General features: G+C 43.3%; 1 protein-coding gene and 1 long non-coding RNA gene across 5 annotated transcripts in view; one reads left to right on the forward strand and one right to left on the reverse strand.

Moving 5' to 3' along the window:
- Nucleotides 1-305: 305 nt before the first annotated feature.
- On the reverse strand, nt 306-3,661 carry LOC114016872 (uncharacterized). Its single transcript, XR_003561616.2, has 3 exons — nt 3,474-3,661; nt 1,555-1,854; nt 306-1,086 (listed from the first exon to the last, which is right to left on the reverse strand). It is a non-coding gene; the product is annotated as an uncharacterized LOC114016872 (long non-coding RNA).
- A 63-nt stretch (nt 3,662-3,724) lies between these two features.
- RAI14 (retinoic acid induced 14) overlaps nt 3,725-24,920 on the forward strand; it is an 87,314-nt gene continuing 66,118 nt past the window's right edge. For 2 of the 4 annotated variants that reach the window (XM_055698503.1, XM_055698506.1), the window contains exons 1-3: nt 3,767-3,853; nt 12,612-12,721; nt 13,708-13,799. In XM_055698503.1, the coding sequence (XP_055554478.1) occupies nt 13,764-13,799 (36 nt within the window). In that variant the 5' untranslated portion in view covers nt 3,767-3,853; nt 12,612-12,721; nt 13,708-13,763. Of the gene's footprint in view, nt 3,854-4,029; nt 4,156-12,611; nt 12,722-13,707; nt 13,800-24,920 lie in introns of those variants that run through there. The other 2 variants (XM_055698504.1, XM_055698505.1) reach the window with 2 other exon arrangements.

Consider the following 24,920-nt stretch of genomic DNA (forward strand, 5'->3'; position numbering starts at 1 on the left):
ACCATCAGGCCCGCTGCTGTTGCTACACAAACAGCACAGAAACAGTAAAGGAGAAAAATTCCCAACCAAGTTTTCTGAAACATGCCATATTGTGAAGAGGCATCAAGCACCTCCTTTCTGTGGTAACAAGTTATTGAAAAAAGAAAGCGCTCCAGTGGGAGCAGATATAAATAACACTTTTTAACTCTCCCACTTGTTACCACAGAGATTCCTGCATTTATGGGGTGCATCTGCTGCAAAAAGTTAAAAAAAAATAAATTTACTGTAGGCAAAGAACAGCCCGTGAACAAAATTATGTCTCAAAATCTAAACACAAACTTTATTTAAATTGTCCTTCAGCAGAAAATAACAGGCAGGATTAGCAAAACAAACTATATTCATATTGGAAATAATCAGACCAGAACAAGTCCAACAAGGGAAGAGAGAATGTGGCAATTATAACTCATAGAACAGGTTTAAGCTGCTTGAAGGATAGCAGGGAAGCGATCAGCAAGCTCAGGAGGGTGATTTCCTTTGCAAATTGTTTCTTAGTGAAGATGTGACCAGTGCTTTGTGTTCTGCAGAAGGCAGTAGCCAGCAGCAGCAGAAAAAAAAATATATAAAAAAAATAACAACTAGCCAGAAGCAGCAGAAAAAAACCACCAATGTCAAGCTAATTAGCAGATGCTATCAAGACAGTGCAACAGAGTGATAAGCTGTGATTAAAGACTTCTCTTTAAGCCACTTGTAGGCCTTTCTCTTCTGGAGAAGTAGTTAGGAATGTGTGGGTGGTTTTATTACATCCTCACCATCGGCAGCTGCTCAAAGTCAAAACTGGCTGCAACCCCCCAGCGTTTCCAGAAGACAGCCAAAGAGGATTATCTCTTCCTCTCCCATCCTCACCTCATGTCTGTTGTACTAAGGAATGGAAAGGCGTTATACTGTCAACATGCTAGTACTTTGATTTTGAGAGAAGCTGCTTGATTGGAGGTACTCCACCTTCTGCCTCTTGCAGATGAGGTTCTTTCAGTTTTACTAGTAACTTCTGTTGGCTCACGCTGAGCATTTAATAAAACTCTCAAAGAGTTCTTCTCGCCCCATAGATACCTAGTAGAAGCACAGATGCAAAAACATGAGTATCACGGAGTCATACAGCACACTGAGGGCAAAATTAGAAATAGAGCTGAGATATCCTGACTCCTAATCTTGTGGTCTGCCTGCAGAGGCTTCGGCCACAAAATTACATAGGCGTGTTTTTAATGACAGGCAATGCCCTGCTCTTGGAGATGGACCCAAAAGGCGGCTCAGAAGACACCAAAAGACAGTTTTCCATGCAAGAAGACTAACCTAGAGGGCAATCAGGTCCTGTCAGACCCATGAGGTTGGTTTAATGCATTGTCTTGGTTTAACGCTGGCTGGCAACTAAGCTGCTCGCTCACTCCCCCCATGTTGGGATGAGGGAGAGAATCACAGAAGAGTGAAAGCGATGAAACTCGTGGGTTGAGTTAAAGAGTTTAATAGGTAAAGCAAAAGGCACGCACGCAAGCAAAGTAACACAAGGAATTCATTCACTACCTCGCATCAGCAGGCTGATGTTTAGCCATCTCCAGGAAAGCAGGGCTCCATCATGTGTGATGGTTGCTTGAGAAGACAAATACCATAATGCCGAACATCCCCCCTTTCCTTCTTATTCCCCCAGCTTTATATGCTGAGCATGAGGTCATATGGTCTGGAAGATCCTTGTGGTCAGTTGGGGTCAGCTGTCCCGGCTGCGTTTCCTCCCAGCTTCTTGTGGACCTCCAGCCTGTTCGTTTGGTGGGATGGTGTGAGAAGCAGAAAAGGCCTTGATGCTCTATAAGCATGGCTCAACTGTAACTGAAAGATCCCTGTGTTATCAACACTTTCCTCAGCACAAATCCAGAACACAGCCCCACAGCAGCTACTATGAAGAAAATTAACTCCATCCCAGCCCAAATCAGCAAATGCATTTAAACTAGCTGCCATGACAAAGCCCAAAGCCTTTAGCCTGGCCCACAGTTTACAAGACGATGAACTACTTCTCTGAAAACTAGTAAATACGGCATTTCCCAGTTCTCAAGAATGGACTATTTTATAATGACATAGCCAAAATGTACTGTTTGTTATTCATGTGTCATTATATGTGATCAACCCATATAAACATACCCAAACCCCATCTTTACGATATGCTGGCATTGAGAATGGAAATAAAAATTCTACATGGTCAAACTACCCAAAATGAAAGAGATAGTACTTGCATAGTAAATCATTTTCATGTTAGTCACACATGATTACACAGAATTTTGCTGGTTGGAAGAGGTAGGCAGGTGACTTTCTAGCCATACTGTACACACATATTTGGCTTTTAAAAATAACTGGAATTTAAAATAATTATGTAACAATTGCAACGTGTTTTGTAGCTGCTGAGCTAGCATTGCAGGGAAAGTTTAATTTTCCTGGGTTTACCGGTCTTGTGCAAATTAAATTCTCAGCATTAGCTATATTAGATTAACATTTGTTTGTCTCTTTTATAAGAAAAAAAGAGAGGAAACAGTCCTGGCACAGTGATGGCTATTCTCAAAAGTAAAACACATGCGAAACAAATTAGCCAAGGTAAGGACTGCAGATTAGCAGAGGAAAGTATGCTTCTGGTGATAACCAAGTGTATTTGTTTAATAACAATACTTGTCACTATTACAATAATGACCTGAAGTTTTGAAGTGCTCATTTCCTCCCTGCACTGTTTGCCACTTTAGAAGGTGTGTATATGGTTGAGAACAGAGAAGATAAGAGTGATCACAGAGATTGAAGGAGAGTTTCTGAGGCTGGGACACGGTTGTGGTGAGTGAGACCGGTAGATGGGCATGGCACGATGGGATGATGACTAGCAGCTCTAACAGGACTGTCGTGCTGGGACAGTACGCAGAGGCTCACCAACTCACTCAAAGGACAATTTGCAGACAGTCAGTGTTCAGTTCCTTGCACAGGTGAAGGCAACTGTGATTTTTTTTAGCAATGTACCAAGGTGGTTTGCCACCAGCTTGCTGGGAGACTCAAGAAAGGGTGCTCTAGAGGTTCAACTTTGAGAAGACCGGTTTGGCTTACAATGAAAAGAGACTTGTGGAGCATACCCAGTGAAGCACAACCTTGACACAGCTGTAAAGCCCCAGCCTTTAAAGTCCTGTACAACCAAACACTAGACTGGTCATTAATGCAGATATTAAACAAGAAGTACCTCCCTTCTCTTTCTCCTCAAGCAGTCCTTCCTACCTAAGAGGTCTGAGAAAGGGGAACCTGACACACGGGGAAACTTTGGTGAGAACTGAAGTGCTGGACTTCTTTCATGTGCTGAAGCACTTGCACTCCTTTAAAAAATTGATGTATTTTTTGCCACCACCACCCCCCAACTTTCTCCTGAGGAGGCCAGCAGGCGTCCAGAGGCAGAGAGGATCTGGCACCCCCTCCTCCCCACATACCCTTCAAGGAGCAGGGGTGAACTCCACCAACAGCACGCTGGGTGACGACTCCACGTTTCCCGCCCTTCCCCTCACAGACCCGCTCCTCATGGCGAGAGCCCAGCCCCGCGCCACAGACGGGGGGTGGGGGTGGGGGTGGGGGGCTGCGCTCGCCGCCGCCACGTGACCCCCCCCTCCGCGAGCGCGGGGCTCCGGCTCCCCGCCGTCACGTGGCCGCGGAGTGATGCCACGCCCCCCCCCTCCGCCCTATCCGCGCGGAGCGGCCGAGTGTCCCGGGGCGCGCGGCGGCGCCGCCCCGCCCTCCCTGCAGCAGCGGCGCGGACGGGTGCGCGGCTGCCGGCGGCGGGCACGGTCGTAGCGGGACGCGTTCGCTCCATGAGGTGAGCGCGGCTCGGCACCGGGCGGTGTGTGAGGGGGGGTGGGGGTTGCGTGCAGGCACGCACGGCGGCGGCGGGCGTTGTGAATAAGGGCTTTGTGTGCGGCGCCCACCTGCCCCCGCCTCCGCCACCGGTCGCGGGGGGCTGCTGCCGCCGGGCGCCGCTTCGCCGGCGGAGCCTGAGGAGAGAATCCCGGTGCGGGGCGCAACTGGAGGAAACTTCTCCCTTCTCTCCCTCCGGCGCTGCCGGAGAGCCCCGTTTCGCCGGTGTAGGCGAGTGGAGAGCATCGCGGGGGCGCGCAGCCCGTGAGTCGCTGCCGCTTGGCTGTTTATTTACTTTGTTTATAGTTTTATGGGGTTTTTTCCGCTCTTCCCGGTGCGTGGCGGGGCGTGACAGCTGCCCGCGGGGGCGAGTGGGAGCACCCCGGCACGGTCAGCCCAGTGCCGCTTCGCCTTCCCGCACCCCCGCCCGCCCGCCCGCCGGTGGGTCTCGGCGGGTCCCGCAGCGCCGAGCGGTGCCGCGAGGGCCGTCCCCGTCGCCTCAGGGCGGGGGTCGCCCGCTCGCCGACAGCGCGGGTCGGGTTGAGCCCCGGGGGCAGCAGTGCCGCCGCCGCGCCCCCTCCCCCGGGGGGCCCCGACGGGAGTTAAACCCGCCCGCGGTGGGGGGACCCTCGGATTGCCTCGCTCCGACAGAAATGGTGGCCCCAGGGACGGTGGCCTCTCGGCGGTGGTGCGGGGGGTCGTCCCCAGGGCGCTCTGGGGAGCTCGGGGGCGGGCGGGCCGGCTGCCGGCTCCCCGGCGGGCGGCAGCTGGAGCGGCTCCGCTGCGTCCCCTCCTGCCCCGCCGGCACGGCCGGGGACTGCGCCTGCCCCCGGCCGCGGGGCCTGAAGCATCAGAATTTTCTGTAGCTGATTGAAAAAGTTAAATAGTCTGCTTTATGAATCGCATCGAGTTTAACCAGGAACTTGTGCTCCTGACTTCCAAAAAAGCACGCGAAGGGTTTGGCTTTCTCTTGCACAGCGTTTGGCAGCACAAGCCTTCCGCAGTCTGCTGTTGCCACTTGTGACATTCTTAAGTTTCTCCCTGAGAAGACTAGTTATAAATTCTGCTTTATCAGCATTGCAGAATCTTAACAAATTCTCCCGTTTGTTCCTATAGTGAGTGTGAGCATGCTTATTACAGAACTGATAGAAAACACTTGCAGTCTAGTGCCACTTTAGGAGAAGCTGTAGTGTCTTCTTTCTTCCAGTGGGTTGCAGGTTAGTGTGTGTTATTAAAAAAAAATAAAAATCAAACGCCATAAACTACACATAACGTCATTTTTGAAAGGCCTTCTGATGTCCTTGATTAACTAGAAGTTAATGAATTTGGTAAATATCTATCAGTGACCTGCTTGGCTCTTGTCTTGGGCACTCATGGAAAGCTGTCAATGAGATTTTATTTACTAATAGAAGAATTGCATAACAGCCATATGAACCAGACTGAAAGAGCATTTGAATAGAACGAGGCTTGGTATGAGCTCAGGGTTTCTCTCGAGTTGAAGCCAAGTTCAGTGCCAGTAAGTCACTATGCAGTAGCAGACGTCTGTCATTCCAGTCTCTAAAAACATTGGCCCTGTGCTGTTCCCTCTTCCAAGAGTGCATCTGCTAGCAAAGCAATAAAATGCTACCCCCTCCGTTTTCCTTTCCCGAACCAAGAGAAGGATAACATCAAGCGGAGAAGAAGTTAGGCGGAAGGCTACTCATCTCATGAAGCGATGTAAGCGTTTCACAAGAGGGTTCACTCGCTTGCCTCATGCCTTTCTTTTTTTATATGTTCCTGACGGTGTTACTTTTCTTCTACCCCTCTCTGTTAAGGAGGTTGTGCCTCTTCTGAGAGGGAAGCAGTGCTTGGAAAAACATTAAGAACTTAGCCTTGTGTGAGATGTTGGCAATTTCTAAATTCTACTGCAACAATAACCTAATCACATTCCTTTTAAGAGCTGATTATGGGCTTGTTCTTTTTGCACAGGGATAATGCTGGAAATAACTACGGAGAAAAACCAAGCAAAACTAGAACAAATCAGTTTGAAGCTTTTAGAGCCTTGCTTAGCGACTGAGACAGTGGACTACTGAAAATCCCAAGGTGTGGGCGTAGCAATCCATAACATCTTCTGGGGCTATAGATTCAAGTAACTGGCCCTCCTGCTGTGTGCATGCTTCATGCCTGAGAAGCCTGTTCACTTGCTTGCATTCCTTGGAGTTGCTGTCTAGGTGCCTGTGAATGCACGCAAGCAATAATAGCTCTGCATTTGAGGTGGCTTGGGGCTTGTTTTCAGAGATGTCAGTCCTTGCTGCTTCTTACATCTTGGGGGTCATCTAACAATTTGCTTTTAGGGTACAGAGAAAGTAGTGCAAATAGCTGTAATTCAGGTAATACATTAGAGCAGAGCTTATCAGAGTCAAACGACCAGAGACAAATGCAAGTCTGGTGTAGTGTGGAAACAACTGAAGATGTCCACTGGCACTTAGGACTAGCTAACAGTCTAGGTACTTGCTGAGGGCTGCTGTAGTTAGAGTACATAGCAGTGAAAGAAAGCATCCTTCCCTTGTGTTGAGATCCAGAATGGGATGGCCAGTAATGCTTGGAGGTGATGGTTGTAGTCAATGTGCTGAACTTGAGACCATCTCTGAAGGAGAAAACCTCCAGCGTAATGGATGGTACGTTTGTCTGGGAAGTGTTACATCTTGACTCAAGTCCTTCCTCTGCAGGCTGGTCTTGCATTATTAGATGAATGCTGTAATAACTTACGTATTTTTTCTAAAGCTACCATAGCCTCCTTTTGCATTTGTGCCTGGAAGCCATCAGTGGTATTCAAAATACTGTAAAATAAGATGTGTGGGTTTTTTTCACCTAAATCTATGGCGGGGGGTGGGAGGGCTGGGATGTCTAAAGTGGAGAGCTGCGTTTATTCAGTCATTACGATAGAAAAAGAATTTGTATGTTGGTTAGTCTGTGACTGTATATTCAGTAGCTGAGGATGTTCCACTTCCTTCCTCATAATGGCCAAGAGGCAGGGAGCTGTTGTTGATTATTGCAGATGTCTGGATTCCCAAAGGTACTGGGACACCATGCAATGTCTCTAGGGAGTTTGACAGGCGAGTGCTTTCTGATGGCCTTGTTTACAAGGACTTGCCTGAGACACCAGCATGATAACTCCAAGGGAGATGTGAAGCTTGGTAGGTCTCTGAAGGCTAGGAGAAGTACCATAAACATGTGATGATCTTCTCTAATATTTGTACAGCATCCAGTGCTGCTGCTATTGAATATAAGTTTCAGCAACTTGAATCAAATCAGTTAAAAATCACTTACTTACTGCTAAGATGTGGGTGTTAATCTTGCTGATGTTCCGCTTGTTTATAGCATTGATAGTTTTCCAGGATAGAAAATACCTGAATTCCTAGTACTTCTGTTGTTGTTGTTTCCTTTGTTGTTGTTGAGTGGAAACACACCCAACTCTTTTTCCATTTTTGGGTAATGTTTAGAAAGGTACCAGCTTTCTAATGTTTGCCAGCTAAAATACTTTCCCTACCCAGAAACTTGGAAGCTGAATAGGGGAGCCATGTTATCAGCACAGTCTCTGAAAGTATTTCTAGATTATAGGAGTTTTCAGCAGGATGCCCTTCCAAGACCTTTCAAAAGCGTAAGGGCAGAGTTTATGGGAGTGGGGCTTGGCAGTGTCTTAGAGAAGTTAAATTGATGTTCCTGTCTTCCTAACTCCTGCCTTAACAGATGATTGTTCTGCCTTAGGGCTATTTCAAAATATTAATCCCTAAAGTAATAGATTTAACGTTGCATCTGTATGGATTGTCACGTTTGCCCATTCTGAGGAGCATCTAGTTGAATGGTTGATATAGAATAATTAAGAAGGGAGGAAATATAAGCAAGTATTAGCTGTTGTTATCCATGTGGGCTTCTCATTTAAGAACTGGCATTTTACAAGTGGGAGTCTGCATAATTTTTCTCTATTTCTAGTTGTAACTGGATGCTTCAATTCCAATCTAGCTCTGTTGTACTAAGCACTGAACATGGAAAAGTCTTCAGGACTGCAATGTATCTTATGTATGATCAAACCAGAGAATATGGCCTCAAAACTGAGGGGCACACAAGGGGATTGGGGGTGGGTGGGGTGTGTTTCTGTTTTAGAGATGGGGAAATTGAAAGCAGAGAAGAGTAGTGATATATCCCAGTCCATGCAGCGGGTCTTGTCTCTTTCACTGTGCTTTTCAGTGAGCTGGATGTGTGTTGACAGATACTTTCAGACAAAAGAACTGGAGTAAGACCAGAGTAAAGTTGTGTGTAATGGTTGAATGACAAATTTGCCTGGACTTCACTTGAGCTAGAATTTTGCCTGGAGTGCTGTCTAATATGCCAAGTAAACAAATCAGGGCAATGTCACATTTTGATTTTCTTCTAATCTTCTCCTGTAATTCACTGCGTCTAAGGTCTTGTTGATGCAACATTTCGCCTAACTGTCTAGAACTGTTTCTGAAAATGCTGTAACAAACTGCACATACTGACACTCTTGCCTGAGTTTGTAGTGGCTGTATAACATCCACAGAGGCTGGTACTGCTTCAGCTGAATCCATTAAAAATTGTCTTAACTTGTGCAAATTCTGAATATTGAAAGGAAGTTTGAGTAGAGAGTTGATGCAAAGCATTCTGGAGTGGGGAGCAACAGCTGTAGATTTGTTACTGATGCGTTATCTACAGAGCTGTAACTTTTGGGCTCAAATGCTTAAATTTGTACAGTTCAGCACATCCTTGCCAGTGATTTGTGAACAGATAGAGGGATTGTACTGTTACTCAAGGCCTTTGCTATCTTTGATGTCTTGATTCTGTTTAGAGCGGGATTAACTGTATATATATCACTCCCACTCTTGTGTAGTGCTTGGGCTTCTCAGTGCATTTTTCAGTGTGTTTTCGTTAGTAAGTAATAGCAGATTAACCAACCCAAGGATTATTTGGCTTTATAGGTGACATTAAGTTTAAAAAAATTCTGTTCCATTTGACTTTTCCTATGATAGGAGGATGGGTTACTCAAGATGGAAAAACTGAACTGTGCTGTTACAGAGTGGGGAAATGTTCCAGTTGCTTTTGGTCACTTCATACAGGCTTTTCTGCTTTGGCCTGAGAAATAGAAGAACATGCTCGGCTGGGTGGAAATGAGAAGGTAGTCAGAGATGAAGTGTTTGGTGGAATTTTTTTTAAGACATCATGGGCTTGCTGCGGTTATATGCAAGCAACTAAAGAGGCTGGGCAATGGCTAATGCCTCCAGGTGGTCCTGTGGCTTTGGCAATGCTAAGGAGATGCTCAGGTTTGGGCATGTTCTTGGTATTGGATAGTAGGTCAGGGGAGCTTAGGCACGTGAAGCGTTTGAGAAGTTGGGTACTGAATGTGGGCAGCAGAAGGGATGCTAGTAGTGTGGATGCCTCTGGCTGCTCTGCAGTGCTGGCTGCTGCAGAGGCTCTTGTGATTCAGAAAGTAATTATCCAGAGAATAAATGGTGGTGTGTACTTTGGGAGAAGGTGCTTCTGAAGCCCCTTTATTTTCCCCTGTGGCTGTAGATGTATTCACACAAAGGAGATGTAAGTGTATGGTGGCAATGGTATTCTTGCAGACCTTTGTTTGATTTTTTTTTTTTTCTTCTTATGTTGCCAGATCTTGCATGGAGTCTTTAGTTCTTTTCTGTAACCTCACAAGGTTAAAAAACTGCATTAAAGTATTTTTGGGAGGGGAAGGGGAAATTAGTTGATGTCATGAATCATGCTTTGATGCAGAAGAGCACTGTCTGAGATGGAGGCTTCTCAGGGTATTCTGAAAGAGGTGCAAGATTTTTGACACCTAAATTAACTGAATTCTGCACTTACCAATAAAGGGTAACTCATTAGCATGAACAGTGTGCATAGTGTGCAGTTTTACTGTAAACTGGTAGTTTTGCTTAATAAAGCTAAAGCTGTTTTACTGTTGTATCACTGGATCTTCGGCCATTCAAGGAGTTAATTTAACATTGTTTGAAAGGCCTTGCTCTGATTTTAATGCAATTTAATGAAAGGAAACAAATATGGCAGTGTTGTTGTTTACTGTGGTTTGCATGAATCTCACTGTAAATCAATGGGGGATATTACCCTAATCTGTTTTCTATATTTAAACCTAAAGACTGTATTGTGTGTTAAAACACAGTTTCAATGAAATTATTGAGGCCAAAGATTACCACCACTTCAGCGTTGCTTCTTCCTTCTAGGTAGGTTTACCACCAACCTAAGGATGTTTAGTGTGGCTTGTATTCCTGAAAACAATTGTTTAACATTAAGTTGAAGGAAGATGAGGACTAGATACTTAATTTTGGAGCTAATGGTTAAAAGCATGTGACTTGCGTTAGCTTTTGAGAATCCTTGAGGTTAAGCACTTCTCTACAGCTAACTTGCTGCAGCTGCGAAATGGCAGTGCTTAGTATTTATTATCACATTTGTTCTGGAAGTGGAAAAATGCCACTGCTCGTAGAAATTTCTCGTTAATACCTGTGATTCATTGCAGAAATACTTTTTTGAGATGTCTTGATGCTCCCTAGTGAATTTCTAGCAGTGATTTCCTGTTACAAAACAGGATTGTATTAATGGTACTTCCTTTATCCCTACTCTGGCAAATGAACATTTGTCATAAAGCTCTGCTGAATCAGGATACTGACCTTTTTTTTTTTTGCATCAGTTCCAATAATTGCACCCTTTGAGGGGTGACTTCCTCCTTTAAACAGTGCTAGGAAAAGGCAGCCCTCATCACTTCATGGGTTTTTATCTCTACAGCTGAAGGATTATGGGCATTGCAATGCACAAGCTGCAGTCTTAATGTTTGTGTTTAGCTATCTCTTACGGAAAAAATTGAGATGTGACACACACTAAACTTGGTAATGCTGCTTTTGTGTGCTTGTGTGTGCTTTTTTAATTACACTGAGGACTTGAGTTTCACATTCAATGTATAAAATGCACTTACGCAAGAGGTGAAGTATCCTGTGGGAAAAATAAGTTGGCTTCTAACACAAACACAGCTCACCTCCCTTCTTCCTTCCTCAAAAGGGGGAAAAGTAGTGTATTAGGAGTGCTTGCAGAGCTTGTTAATTAGACTCTTGTTAAAGGTTTCTTACAGAAGAGAATCCAGCTTTGCAGCTCTTTTATGCATATACCTACAAGGAGTTGTCATCTCCCCCATAGCCCTGGCGTTCAGTACTTTATCTTCCATGGGAGCTATAACAAATCTTTCATTTATGGGAGCCAAAAATGATGAGGGGGTGGGAAGAGGAAAGACTGCCTATAGTAGACAATTTTTTGGCAATCTGTATTATGAGGAAAGTTTTCTTGTTTTCAATTCCGCATTCTCAGGATTTCTTTGTATTTTATTAACTGGTCTACTTAAATAAACTTTACCTGTTCTTAGTCTTAAAATAAAAAGTTGTGTTAAGTTTTGGATTTTGTGGGATGTATGATGTTTCTCAGCTTTTGAAGTTCCTTTAAAATGTGGTGGTGTTTTGTATTTCCCAGAAGTTTTAAAAACAGTTTGGGGTTTTGCCCTCCATTTTCTTTCTTTCTATATATATTTTTTTTTTTTTAACATACCTCTAGCATGGTATGTAAAGAAGGCCAGGTAGGTGTAATGGCATTTGTCTTGTCTATACCCTGGCATTTCTGGTCTTTGCAATGGTCATCATCCTTGGTGTTGCTAGAGAATGATTTAGGAGACTATCAGGCTCTTGTCGAGTCCTTTCCAGTGCATGTTGTGACAGCTGTTGTGCAATTTAAACACTTTCTCCAAAGTTTGAGGAGGTGTAGCGGAAGTGGTATGTTTCTCTCAGGGCAACCTAAAAGAATTCCTTCTTTTTGGTTGTTCAAAACTTGCCTTTTTGTTTGTTTCTGTTTTGGGTTTTTTTTGGGTTACTATTTTACAAACACTCTGTTTAGCCCAGGAAAAAGCTAAGAAATTGTCACTTAAGTCAGGGAGTGAAAAGCCTCGGCAAAATATTTTTTCTTTTCCTTTTGCACACTAAAGAATTAAAATGCCACAAGCCCATTCTCTCTGAGATGAAAAGCAAGAACTATGAAAGAAACCCCTCGTTCATATACATGAAAGCAGTCAGGAATCTGGTATGACTTCAAAATGACTGTTTAATTAGACTTGAGTCATTTAATTAGATTTAATGATATTTTAACAGCCTACAGAATTACCCCATTCAGATTACCTACTGGAGGTGTGTGTTCTGTGGGGAAGGGTATTTATGTATATATAGTGTATGGAGTTTTTTTGGTTGTTTGGGGTTTTTTGAAGAAATATACTTGTGTTTGTCTTAAATGGCTCTCAGATAAATATGGGGTTGAACTAAATGACATATATACTAGCACTAATTGCTATTCCTGAATGGTACTTGGTGTTGTATTTTGTGGAAGCATTCATATATATTCTACCAAGAGTATACTGTGTAGTTGCATTTTAAAACTCTTCATAGAGTGATCATGTAGAACATAGCAACTTGTTTCATAATAATGAGACTTTCTTTTATGAAACAACTGAATTTCACTTTGCTTCTCAAACTAATCTGCTCTTTCTTAAGAGTGATGTGAAACATTAATGACCTTGCATGACCTATTTGAATTCATGCTCCAGCCCTCATTTCAGTTATTTATTTATCTGGCTAGACTTGTAATATTTTTTTCTCCTTTTTCTTTTTTTCTAGGGTGGAAGGAGGAAGTTTATACAGCTGAACATCCTTTACTTTAAACTGTTCCTTCAGAAGGAATTTGTAGAGCAGCTAAAACTTGTAGAAGAGAGTGACTGGCTATTCCAGTAAGCACACTGTAAAACTAGTAATTTGAAACATTTTTGCATAGATGGCTTTGGCCGGTCTAGATGTATGCTGCTCTTTCGTTAAGTTTTTCTGCTGTGCTCTAGGCAAAAGCCCATTGCCATCCTACTTTAATGCTGTTTGCTGATACATTTCCCTTGGATTGGTAGTATGTGGTACACAGAAGCTGTCTGTAGGAAACTGCTCTAGGCTCCCTGTTCCTCTGTGAGAGCTTGCAGCTTGTCTGTAACATTAGTTGTATATGTTTGTGTAACTGCTGCGTTTCTGTGCTTGAAAGGGAGGAAGGGGGAACATGACTGTGATAGTACATTGCCAAATTAAAAGCAGCTATGACTCCAGGAATACACATATAGTTTCTTACCGGGAAGAGTATAAAACAATTCTTCCAGTGACAGCCTTTGTCCTTGCTCAGGTGGTTCTATCTGCTGTGTTGTGTTGAGCTGTCCTGGTATGTCATGTATGGTTTAAGTATAATTTTTAAGTATAATAAGTATAATTTTGAGTTTGGTTAGTGGTTAGACTTGTGCATACAACTTCAGCTACTCAGTGCAGACCCATGGCTGTAGGATAGTGAAGTTTTAATGGATGACTTTGCATACTTATTTCTGCTTTTCCCACTTTATAAATGGCTGCCCTGATGATGATGTTAAAATTAGGCAGTGGGCAGAGAAATTGCTACATGTATGAACGTGTTGGTGATCTAATTATGCTAAGAGGTAGCTAGTGTAACATGATACACACTTGAATTTTTGGTAAAGATTTTCTCTATTTTTCTGTGGTCAGACTTAGGCTTGTTTTTAAGTTTGGAGAAACAAACTTTCCCTTAGCTGGCTGTTAATCTTTCTTAGAGCTTGAGGGCTAAATCCTCAAAGGGTGTTACAGGTATGCAAATTCAATTCAGACTTGGCTGCCAGTGAACAGAATGGTATCAAGTTGGAATCTTATTTTTCTTTCTTTTTTTGTTTAGATATTGAAGAAGGATAAGAAGCTCCTCAAAGGTTTGGAAGGTTGAATGTGATCAGCATGAAGAGCTTAAAAGCAAAGTTCAGGAAGAGTGACGTAAGTATTTTTGCAGTTTGACTGCTGGTTCCCATTCTGGAAACAAGTTCTTCACTCCCACCTTGATAAGGTTGTAGGTTAATGAATTACAGAGAAGAAAACCTTTCTACAAACACAAAGGCAACAGCTGACTATGGTATGGAGTAGGCTGTTTCTGTTTGGAGTGCAAATTTCTGTTATGCAAACTAGTAGTATTTCACCGCCTTGCTCCCCCTGAGTCCTGTACATGTGTGGGGTCTGCAGAACTTCTGTTAGGTTGTGCTGGTGCCCAGGTTGAGACTTTGTTCCAGGTATAGGGTTAAGCCTAGTACCCAATCACATTTCTGTCTAAGCATAACACCATTCTTATCAGTGTGGTGTTTGAGCACTTAACAAAATGTCGCTGCAGTCTGTGGCAAGGTTTCTTTGTCAGCAAGAATACAGGAACCAGCTGTGTAGTTAGGGCAGCTGTGGCTTATCAGTTCTAGTATAACAGCAGAGTTGGATATGAGGCTTGAGCAGTGAGGGTGACAGACATACATATAGAGGTCCTACAGGAGACTCTTCAGAACTGCATTTAGAAAAACGTTAGGCTGCACATCATATATTGCCTCTTGCTACTAGTAGTAGTAGTAGTACTGTTGGTAGAGACCCAAGCTTCAGCTTGTTTAGTAAGCATACTTTCACTGGAGCAGAACTGCTGTAGTCCAGTCCTGTTCTCGTCTTTTTACTGCTACTCACTCCAACATTTTGTCACACACTAATGTTAAATTCTTATTTGATAGTGCGGTGACCAGGTGTGAAATAGGTGACTTTGTGTTTAATTGTCTTTCCAGATTTTGTGTGGAATTTGTAACAAATCTTCATGATCTGTGAAGAGTTACATAATCTTCCATCCTTCATCTTAAATTTGTGTGCTGCTTTGAAAGAAGTGGCGTATTGTTGTTTGTCATGGCCAGATTCACACAGCGTCCTAGAGCAGCCATATTTGGTGAAGACGCTTTAAGTTTGAAAATGGACCTTCTTCAGAAGTTTTGATGTTCAGGAATAAAATTACACACTGCCCTCAGGCTGTGCTTTTACGTAGAGATGGTCTTACAGCACACCATTGGAGTGGTTTCTTTAGCCAAGTTGTAATGCACTTCAGCAGCTGTGAAGAAGATAGAGAAGGTCTGGTGGTGTAATCTACAGATGTGCTTGTTACTGGTTAGAGAGTCTTTTGAGCTATGTGTTAGCACTTAGTGCAGCTGCTGTATTGGCTTCCTAGCAGCACTCTACTCCTTCAATTTAGCAAGACCTTTTTCTAAAAAGGCTACCTCTATAAGCAAGATAAATATGTCAACCAACCTTTGGGAGGAGAGGGAAACACTTCTAACTGCTTAAGCCGTGTTAGGCTTTTGTTAGCCACTGGACTGAATCAACCAGTGGCAAGTGTCTTGTGCCACTTCACAACAAATAAAAATAACGTCTGGTGTCTCATCTAACTGAATATGCCATTCAGTTTTGAACTGCTAGAATTTTGTGGTCAGACATTGTTGCTTCTCTTGCAATGAGTAGCAGCAGTTGCTATTTTGAGTTCACCTACACCAGTAAAATTTTTTATAGGCATCTGCTTGAGTAATGAGAACAGTCCCTTGGCTAATATATGAACATACTTGGTATTATGGAATTGAGGTGTGCCTGTGTGTTAGGATGACTTCATTCACACTTTTATACTAGTTGGCTGAGCTGCTGCTGTAGAGCAAAGGCTATGACATGCGTGATGCAACTAGATCTTGCTGTAGCAAGTCCACCCACTGTTATAAATTGCACTGGTTCATTTATTCCTTCATATCTATCCTTGATAACTCACTTATGCCTTTCCCCAAAACCAAGTGGAGTCTGAAAGTAATTGCTGTTTTGATACTGGTGCTGTCTACTGGCCTGAGACAAACTTGACCAGAAAGGATTTTTCAGATAACCTAAAATTTAGATATGCAACTCTTAAGAGCACAGTAGTCTAAATCTGTGACAGTCTGGTTTGCTCTGTTTTGAAGCCAAACTTGAAGGGCATAATTCAAAACAGTCAACAGGAGCTGTTCTATATTTTGTGCAAGATACAAGGAAATTTTACTTCTTTTTAGTTTCCAGAAGCTGCTCTCAGCTATAATTTGTGAGGAGGAGGAAGAGGAGGTGGTTTTAATTGGAATTAGTCTTATTTGTATCTCAATTTATAAGATACAGTAACTGCTTTTGGATTGAAGATAAGGGTAAAGTCAGCAGGGGTGGAGGGATTCTTTTTTCTCATCCCACTTCCTTTGTGTTTCTTTCTGGATTAAATCTTTAATTTGTTGTTTTTTAGACCTGAAGGTATCTTGGGGTAAGGAACAGTACTGTTCTCTGTAGTCTCACTGTTAGCATAAAAAAATAGGAAGAGAGGGAGGAGTAGGAATAAGTCTTCAAGGTGTGCCTGAGAAACAGGAGTTCCACAGACACTTCTTCTGCAGTAAGGCTGATAACAAAAAACTCTATGCTAGAATAGAGACCACGCAGGAAACTTCACTGATGTATCGAAGCTCTCTAGGCTGTTCTGAAGTAGCTGAATTGAAAGTGGGCACAATGGCTGATATTCATAAATATGTTTCTGTATCCCTGCTGTGGAGTTTTGCTTCAGTGCAATAACTATACCAATCTAGCACCCTCCTCCCACTTCTTTCATCTCTGCTCTTCTAGTCTTGAGGGTATCTGACCCTGTGGTGAGCCAGTTCAGGGACATAAAGTGATGGAAAATTACTTTTGTGGGGTGAGTTTTAGCTGGTTAACTCCCTGCTCTGTCTCACTGTAGGGTCGGCCCTGAGAGGAATGGTGAAAGTAGGAGGAGCAGCAGGACATCCCTTTCTGCAGTTGTTGCAAGGCTTTGCATTGTCAAATCACACCTTGAGATTATTGGCCTAAAAGCACAGGGGTGGGCGTGCCAGCACAGGAGTTGCAAGAACACAAGTAAATAAGCCTACTAATTCTGATATATAACAAAATCAATATAGTTCACAGCTGAGAGATGGGAGCATGACTCTTAGGTGGGAGAGTGCCTCCTCACTTCATGCTTTTGCTGCTCAGTTCCCTTGCACCTCACCTGATTCACTCTGTACGTGCAGGCAACTCCATTAACTGGAGGATTTTTTTTTCCTTGACACACTTAACAGCTGTGAAGTCTTTTCTTGCGGTGAATGTTGCCTGTGAACATGCGTATTTGGAGTGAATGAGATTTATCATTGTCACAAATGTGTATTGTTAAATTGTCATATATAGTTACAGGAGGAGGCTTGTAGACTAGAAATCTGTGAACAGTATGCCTAGGCGGGAGCAAATGCAGGGACTGGAAGCTAAGTAGTGGTTGTGCACACTTCAAGAGTCTGTAGGCAAAACAGAAATTGCACTTAAGTCTTGCCAAAGTGACTAGCCTCTTATGTCTGAGAAGCTGTATTTTCTCCACTTTTTCCTCAGGTCCCTATTATCAAACTCAAAACCTACTATTAGTAACATCTAAAAGCTGACAACCTAAGAGGATGAGTTGAATTGTTGCAAGAGACTATTACATGTAACACTTGAAAAAGTTGGTTTGGTAATTTTGGGAGCTACCACTTCAGAGCTTGAATTTGTTTATAAACTATCTGTTGTTTATTCATATGGTGGAGAGCGAGCATCTCTACCTAGTAAGACAGAAGACTTTCACTGGTTTTGCTTGGAAAAGCAGAGTTTGAAATAAACCTGTTAAAACAAAAACAATGCTACTAATATCTTACTAGACTTCTTACTAATACTTGAGATTGGAGTGTTTTCCGTAGTATCCAGTTATTGTGGCCTGACTTCAAAAGCGTCTTGAATCTTAACCGGGTGCATTAGGGGTGAGTGGATTTTCAAACAGGCAAAGATACTAAGCCTGTCTAAACATGTTTTGTCTGCTATGACAAGATGCTGATCAACTTTTTTAGGCACCTACACACATTTAAATCCCTAGATCCCTAGCTCTTTGATACTACGATGTTATAGGAACCTAGGTGATCTATTTAGGTAGATTTGTTTTTGTGTTCTTGTTACTCTAGAAAAGGCATATTGTGTGAAGGCTGTGATGGTGCTGGATTTTCATTCTCTGATTTTTATCTCTGGGCAAAACCTGAAAACTTTTAGGACCGTTTGAGTATTGAAGATCAGTTGAAAAACCTATCTTGCAATTTGGCAACAGACCAATTTTCTTCTAATTGCTAGCTTGTTGATTGGATAAGACAAAGATTAGAATTTACATTTTTTTCCAAATATATTCAATACTGAATGATTAAAATAGTAAAATAACTTTTAAAATTTAAAATTGGCTGTGCAGTTCAGCAGAAAAAGTAGCTATTGTCAAAAGCAGAGCCAAGACAGCCTGGGATTTCCCAATGCTAATTGCCAGCTCTAACTTCTGGTATTTCTCTAGTATTTCTGGAAATGCCTATTTGTTGTACTGTCATGCAGGGGTTGAAAAGTTTGCAGTTCTTATGTAAATTTCTGCTTTTTGGCCTGTGGTGTAGTCGTTGTTCCATAAATCTCAAAATGATGAGGCAGTTAGGTATGTTGTACTATAAAATCTCAAGTCTTAATCTAGCCACTATGCTAATTAAGGCTTGGCACTTCTTTTTAATGCCCAATGTTCTAAGTAGTAGGCTCCCGTTCAACAGTTTTTAAAGTATAAAAAGCTATGTGGAGGTCTGGAATGGAAAGATTGCTGGGATACATTCCACTGAAATCACTGTGCTCCCATGTGCTCTGGACTGCATGTGTGCAAGAACAAAATTTGGGTGGGACAACTTTAAAAGTTATAAAGCAGGATCTGCTTTAAACAGCTGTAAAATTACTGTATTCGCTGAATGCTACAATTAACCTAAAAAAGCAGCATGGGATTGTTGAAAATTGTACTACCCACTCTGTGTACATGTGCTGCTTTCTTTTAGAGTTCACTTTGGCTAAAAATAAATAGCAATGCTGTCTGACCACTTTACCCAATTATTGAGAAAATGAACTACTGAAACTTGCTTTTATTTAGTGTCCTTCTTTTATTGGGTGTTGAATTAAGTCAGCCTCAAACAAATTATCATGATTGTAGCTTTGCCTTGGTTTACTGTGTTCTTCAGTAATAATTTTTGATTCTACTATTTGGTGTGCAGGGAAAGACTTGATCTCTGGAATGTATGGATTGTCCTTAACCACCTCATCTTGGGAAAGGACTATTTAGCTTCCTCTTGTTCTTGAAAAGGTTCTCTGGCTTCTGCTTCTGCCTCCCTCTGTCACAGGAGTCAAGGGCTTCTACCCCATTGTCTGCTCCAGAGCTGCTTGGGTTCGTGCCTCCAGTTCTGGACAGCATAAGGCTGTGCTCTAGTGAGCTTGCTGTCCCAGCCAAGGCTCAAATGCTTTATGCAGGGAAGAAGTTAAACATGTTCCAAGTGCTATGGTATGTAGAGCAGGACCTGCTGTGTTTGCAGTCAGTTCAACATGAACCTCTTGCCATCAATTGGTGTCTTTTCTTCATTATTGACAATAGGAATGTGCTCAGAGTACTTCTAAGATTACCTTATTCAGATGAAGTGTAATTCTGCTGCACTTGAGCCATCTGTGAGCCATCTGTGAGGGGGGCAATATCAGCCCATAAGTTATGTAGCATCTCTTTTAATGGTGGAAGGAAAATATAATGGAGAAAGCAAGCAGAGACAGATAAGGGTAGGTGGAAAACAGAAGGGAAAAATAAAAGGTGTGAAGGCAAGGGGAGAGGGGGACAGTTGAAGCTGTAGGGTCAGAGTTACTATTTTGGTAAGTGCTCTGTGAGAATGAATAACTGGGCTCTTGGGGGATGGCTGCTGATCAGCTGTCTCTGGGTGGGAAGGTACATAGCTTTGGCAGGGTGTTTGAGGCTAGGTAACTTGCAGATATTCTAGAAACAACCTGAAGCATCTCCAGATAGTTGGGACAGAAAGGAGAGGGAGTAGGTTAAATGAGAACTGTGCTGTGGTGTTTGGAATTATGGTAGAGGAATCTGGGTTGGAGTTGGCTTGCTTTGAGTTATTTCCTAAAACAGGATTATAGTTGGAGTATAGCAGAGAATGTCATGGTTGGGTTCCCAGACAGTCTTTGTCAGTCTGTAGTAAAATGTTATTGTCAGTTGTAAATTCACGATTCCTTCCTCTGGTGCTAGTCCCATGTCTGTTAAGCGTGCAGTGTTCATCCACAAATTGAGTGGGTCACAGACAGTTGCAGTAGCGGTCCTAATCAGCCAGCCTTACAGTGTAGTTGCATGGCAAGTGCAATGCTATTAAATACTGTGTTTGAAGTCAGAAGCAGCTTTGGGGATGAATGAGTGTGAGGTCAGACCTGCAGGGCTGACCTTGCTCACTCATTTGTAGTTTCTCTGTCCTGTTGGTAGTACATTGCACTCATCTGGGCTCTGCTTTCCACACCCGTGTGTGTTGCAGAACCACTGCCATAAGGCAGTGACACAGCTCCTGCACTGCTTTCCTTTTGGCTTCTACCTCCACTCATGCTTGTGCTCCAAATTAGGTGAGGAATAATATCTCCCATTATTACTGGCCCTAGAGTCACATTCTTACCCACACAGAATGACATGGGTTTAATGATTCTTCTGTAAATATAGGTTGGGGAAAAGGAAAGGTGTCTCTTGTTCCCAGGTGCTGCGTGCCCAGGCCTGTCGACTGTGTTATCTTGGACTTCTTGCTTGCTCACCCATCTAAAGCTGGAGGAAGGATTGGAGGCTGCGTGAAAGGAAACATTGATTAGTCAGTGGTTGGCTACAAACACTGATCTGCCCTGCCAGCCTAAACAGTGCCTGGCAAACTGAATGCTTTGCATCTGTGTTTTGATCATGCCAAGAGGGCTGGTTTGGCCGTTCTCATGTGATCCCTCATTAAAAGGAATATATGTAAAGCATTTGCAAAGATGAAGAGGAACCCTCCCTTACAAAATTGTTTTAAATGGAGTTAAACCCTGTAGTATTATGGACAGCAATATACAAAATTGTAGTGGAGATGTGCAGAAGAACCCCAACTAGCCAGTTTGTTGACAGTTCATTACTAAATGAAATACCAGAATTAAGCAGCATGAAGTGGGGTGGGTAGGAAGAAGAAAGGCGAACTGGCATATACAAGCTGGAAAAAGTTAGCATTTTGAAATATATTTGTAACCAGAAAGGAATCTTTGTTGTGTAGAAACATTTCTTTTGTGTCCCTTTAAACAGAGCACAAAAGTTCAAAGGCCTGAGTTTGGCATAGTAGGGGAAAAGGCAATTGTGATTTTTTCATGTATTTGTTTATCTTCACTAAGATTTAAATGTAAAGTAAAATAAATTAAAAATACAATAAATGAGCAGTCTGTGTGTTCTTACTGTGGTACACGATACCCTCTCTTCCTTTTTGGCATTACTTGTGTCTAATCTGATTAAAAAAAAATATCTTTCCAGCTGTCACAGTTGTCAGTTAAAACTCATGTAAAGGAGAGGATTTAATGAATGGTCCAGTGTTTGAAGACTCTTGTCTTTACTAAGACCTAAAACCAATTTGCTGTAAATAGGTGCTGTAGCATTATCTAAAGACTGTAACATTCATATATTTTATTTTATTGAAGATTTGAGCCTTTTTCATCCTATTCTTGTATTTTGGGAGCCCATGAATGTTACAAGGAGGCAGCAAACTCCAAGGAGTTAAGCTGAAATAGATGTATTATTAGCCTTATTCCAGCAATATTTTCTAGCCCTATTCTGCAAGAAGCTGTTCTGATTAAGTCCAAGCAAATGCCCAGCATTAGGGACATGTCAAGCCCTTTGCTGCTCCTTTGCTTGTCACACTTGCATTTCCTTGAGGTTCATGCCATGCATGTTCTGAAAATCTGTGAAAGTCAAGTACAGAGGAGAATGAAGGTGTCAGTGGCTGTTCTTTTCAGGAAAGGGAGAGTCGTGGCAGTTAAACTGCCAGCACCTCATTGAAGGTACCTGTTGTTCAAAGGTCAAGTTACTGAAGCACTGCATGAGGCAGGCAGGTCAAAGGAATGAGAATGAAAAGGCCTTCCTCTACTGTAGTTGTATAAGAGTTGCTCTATTCTTTTCAACACAGCTGTAAGGAGGTTCTCTCTGTTGGCTGAAGGCAGATTTAGTGGACAAAGGGATGACTATGGGTGATGTTTGGGCTTGACCACTTTGTGTTGGCTACAGTGACTAAGGGAGTGTTTAAAAACTGCAGATCTATGTAGAAAAAAAACACAAATAGAAGGCTGAAAGCTAACAAAGTTTTTTGCTAGTGAGAAAAGCTATAATGCCACAGTGTCTGTCTTACTGTTAGGACAGTTTATATGTATGCTGTAGCTCAGTGGTACAAGTGTTTTATGAACAACTGCTCAAGTTTTATTAACAGATGGTCATACTCTAATAAACTTCTGGAATATTACTGTTCAATGTATTGCTTTGTTGGGAATCGATGCAAGGCTAATAATTTGATCATTCATACGTGGCTGTACTTTGGTTGTGTAAATAGTCAAAACCTGACTGGCAAGGCTCTGAGCGACATGGTATAGTTGACTCTCCTTTGAGCAGACTAGACTCATCCAAACAGACCATTCTGTGATTCTGTATAAAGATTAATATCTTGAAAGACATCATGTAGGAAGATTGCAGTCATGCTGAAATATACAAAGAGCTTTTAAAAAATTATGGATATTTTATTCTAGGCTCTCAGCTGCCTGAAAAACCTTGAGGCTTATCCCCAGGAAAAGCTATGATGTTCTTGCCCATACAGTAGTATAGCTGCCTGGACTTCTGTAGTTGTTCTGACATGTGAAAAGCTATTTAATGAGCTCGTTTTCCTACCTATAGACCTGAACTATCTAGAAGTAGCTGCAGCCTTAAGCTTTTAAAAGTAGTTAACTTTGTGCCTAGGAAAGCCGTCATGGTTGAATGTCTTGTAACTACAGCTGCAGGGTGGCTTCATCTCTTAGACGTGCAGCTTGTATTAACATGTGTGTTGCCAAAGGTACTCCTTCTTTTCCTGTATTTTGCTTATTATATGAACTTCCTGTAAGTAAAGCTTTGTGTTGGACTTCATGTTAGTAAAGCCTTTGACAGTCTCCCACAGCATTCTCCTGGAGACAGTGGCTGCTCATGGCTTGTGTGGGTGTGCTCTGTGCTGGGTTAAAAGCTGGCTGGGTGGCCAAGCCTGAAGAGTGGTGGGGAATGGAGTTAACATCTGGCTGGCGGGTCCCCAGGGCCTCAGTACTGGAGCCAGTTCTGTTTCATATCTTAATCGACGATCTGGATGAGGGGACCGAGTGCCCCCTCACCAAGTTCACAGGTGACCCCCAGCTGGGGGGAGCGTTGATCTGCGGGAGGGCAGGAGGCTCTGCAGGGGGGTCTGGGCAGGCTGGAGCGATGGGCCCAGGCCAGTTGTGTGAGGGTCAACCAGGCTCAGTGCCGGGTCCTGCCCGTGGGTCACACCAGCCCCCGCAGCGCTGCGGGCTGGGGGCAGGGGGCTGGGAACTGCCTGGGGGGAAAGGGCCTGGGGGGGCTGGTCGGCAGCCGGCTGGGCATGAGCCCCCCGTGTGCCCAGGTGGCCAAGGAGGCCAGCAGCATCCTGGCTGGTGCCGGGAACAGCGTGGCCAGCAGGGCCAGGGCAGTGCTGTCCCCCTGCACTGGGCACTGGCGAGGCCGCCCCTCGACTCCTGTGTTCAGGTTGGGCCCCTCACTGCCAGGGGGACGCAGAGGGGCTGCAGCGTGTCCAGAGACGGGCAGGGGGCTGGTGCCGGGGCTGGGGCACAGGGCTGGTGGGGAGCGGCTGGGGGAACTGGGGGGGGTCAGCCTGGAGAGGAGGAGGCTCGGGGGCACCTTGTGGCTCCCTGCAGCTGCCTGACAGGAGGGTGTAGGCAGGGGGGTCGGTCTCTTCTCCCAGGTGACAAGTGACAGGGCAAGAGGAGACGGCCTCAGTCTGTGCCGGGGAGGTTTAGGTTGGGTGTTGGGAAAAACTTCTCCACCCAATGGCTGCCCAGGGAGGTGGTGGAATTGCCATCTTTGGAGGTGTTTAAAAAACACATAGGTGGGGAGCTTAGTGACATGGTTTATTGGTGGACTTGGCAGTCCTGGGTTAATGGTGGGACTTGATGATCTTGAAGGTCTTTTCCAACCTAAATGTTCTGATCCATACTTTACTTTGAAGTATCTTGAGGTGAGAACCTCTTTCAGTGCTGTTCTGGTGCAACACCTAACAGTAGTGCTACTTTATACTATTTGGGTTTTTGGGAGGTGACATAATAAGACTAGCAAAACATAACCTGAAACTTAAGCTAAATTTATTGCTCTACAGCTGTCTGAGGAGTCTCACTTCCCAAATATGCTGCATGTGCATGTCTCAGATGAGATACAGTTAACTGACCAGAACACTTGTATTGACTTGATGATGATGATAGAAGCAAAGGTGTTTTAATAACTTTGCAAACAATGTGGTTACCAATGCATATGTATGTCTGACATGCCTATTTTGCTCTGTTCGTGGGTGCGTACCTCTTCTCTTTCATCTTTGCTTCTTTGCTGTGTGTGGTGGAAATCTCTTAGAAATCTTGTAAACTTGGGTAATCTGTCTGCTCATCCAGAGACAGAAACAGTGCCCTTTGAAGTCAGAAGAAAGATTTCAGTCTGCTTGACTGAGCTTTGAATCAAGAACCAAAACCCAAATGCTGGCTCCGGGGAAACATGTGAGCTCCAGTGAGGCATGGATTTCCCATGAATCTGTCACAGAAATACACGTGGCTGTTGAGAATGCTCAGATTGGTAGATCATCTAACAGTGGCTCCTTTTTAGGATCTAGAGTGTATTGGGTGTTTCGTCGTGTTTTTTTTCCTTTTTTTTTTTTTCCTTTGGAGTACATGATTGCTTATGATACAATGTGATTCTGTTCAACAGGAACAATGGCAACCCTTCAGTGATCTTGTCCTTTTTGATATGTATTTCAGATATAATTATATATAATATATACAATCTATAATTTGTAGATGTACAAGAATTCAAAGTGAAACGCGCTGCTTGCGATGTACGTGAACTCAGGGATCTTCCAGGAAGTAAGCAATAGTCTGAGCTTATGGAGA

This window comes from Falco cherrug, chromosome Z (assembly GCF_023634085.1).
Source record: "Falco cherrug isolate bFalChe1 chromosome Z, bFalChe1.pri, whole genome shotgun sequence".
NCBI lineage: Eukaryota > Metazoa > Chordata > Aves > Falconiformes > Falconidae > Falco > Falco cherrug.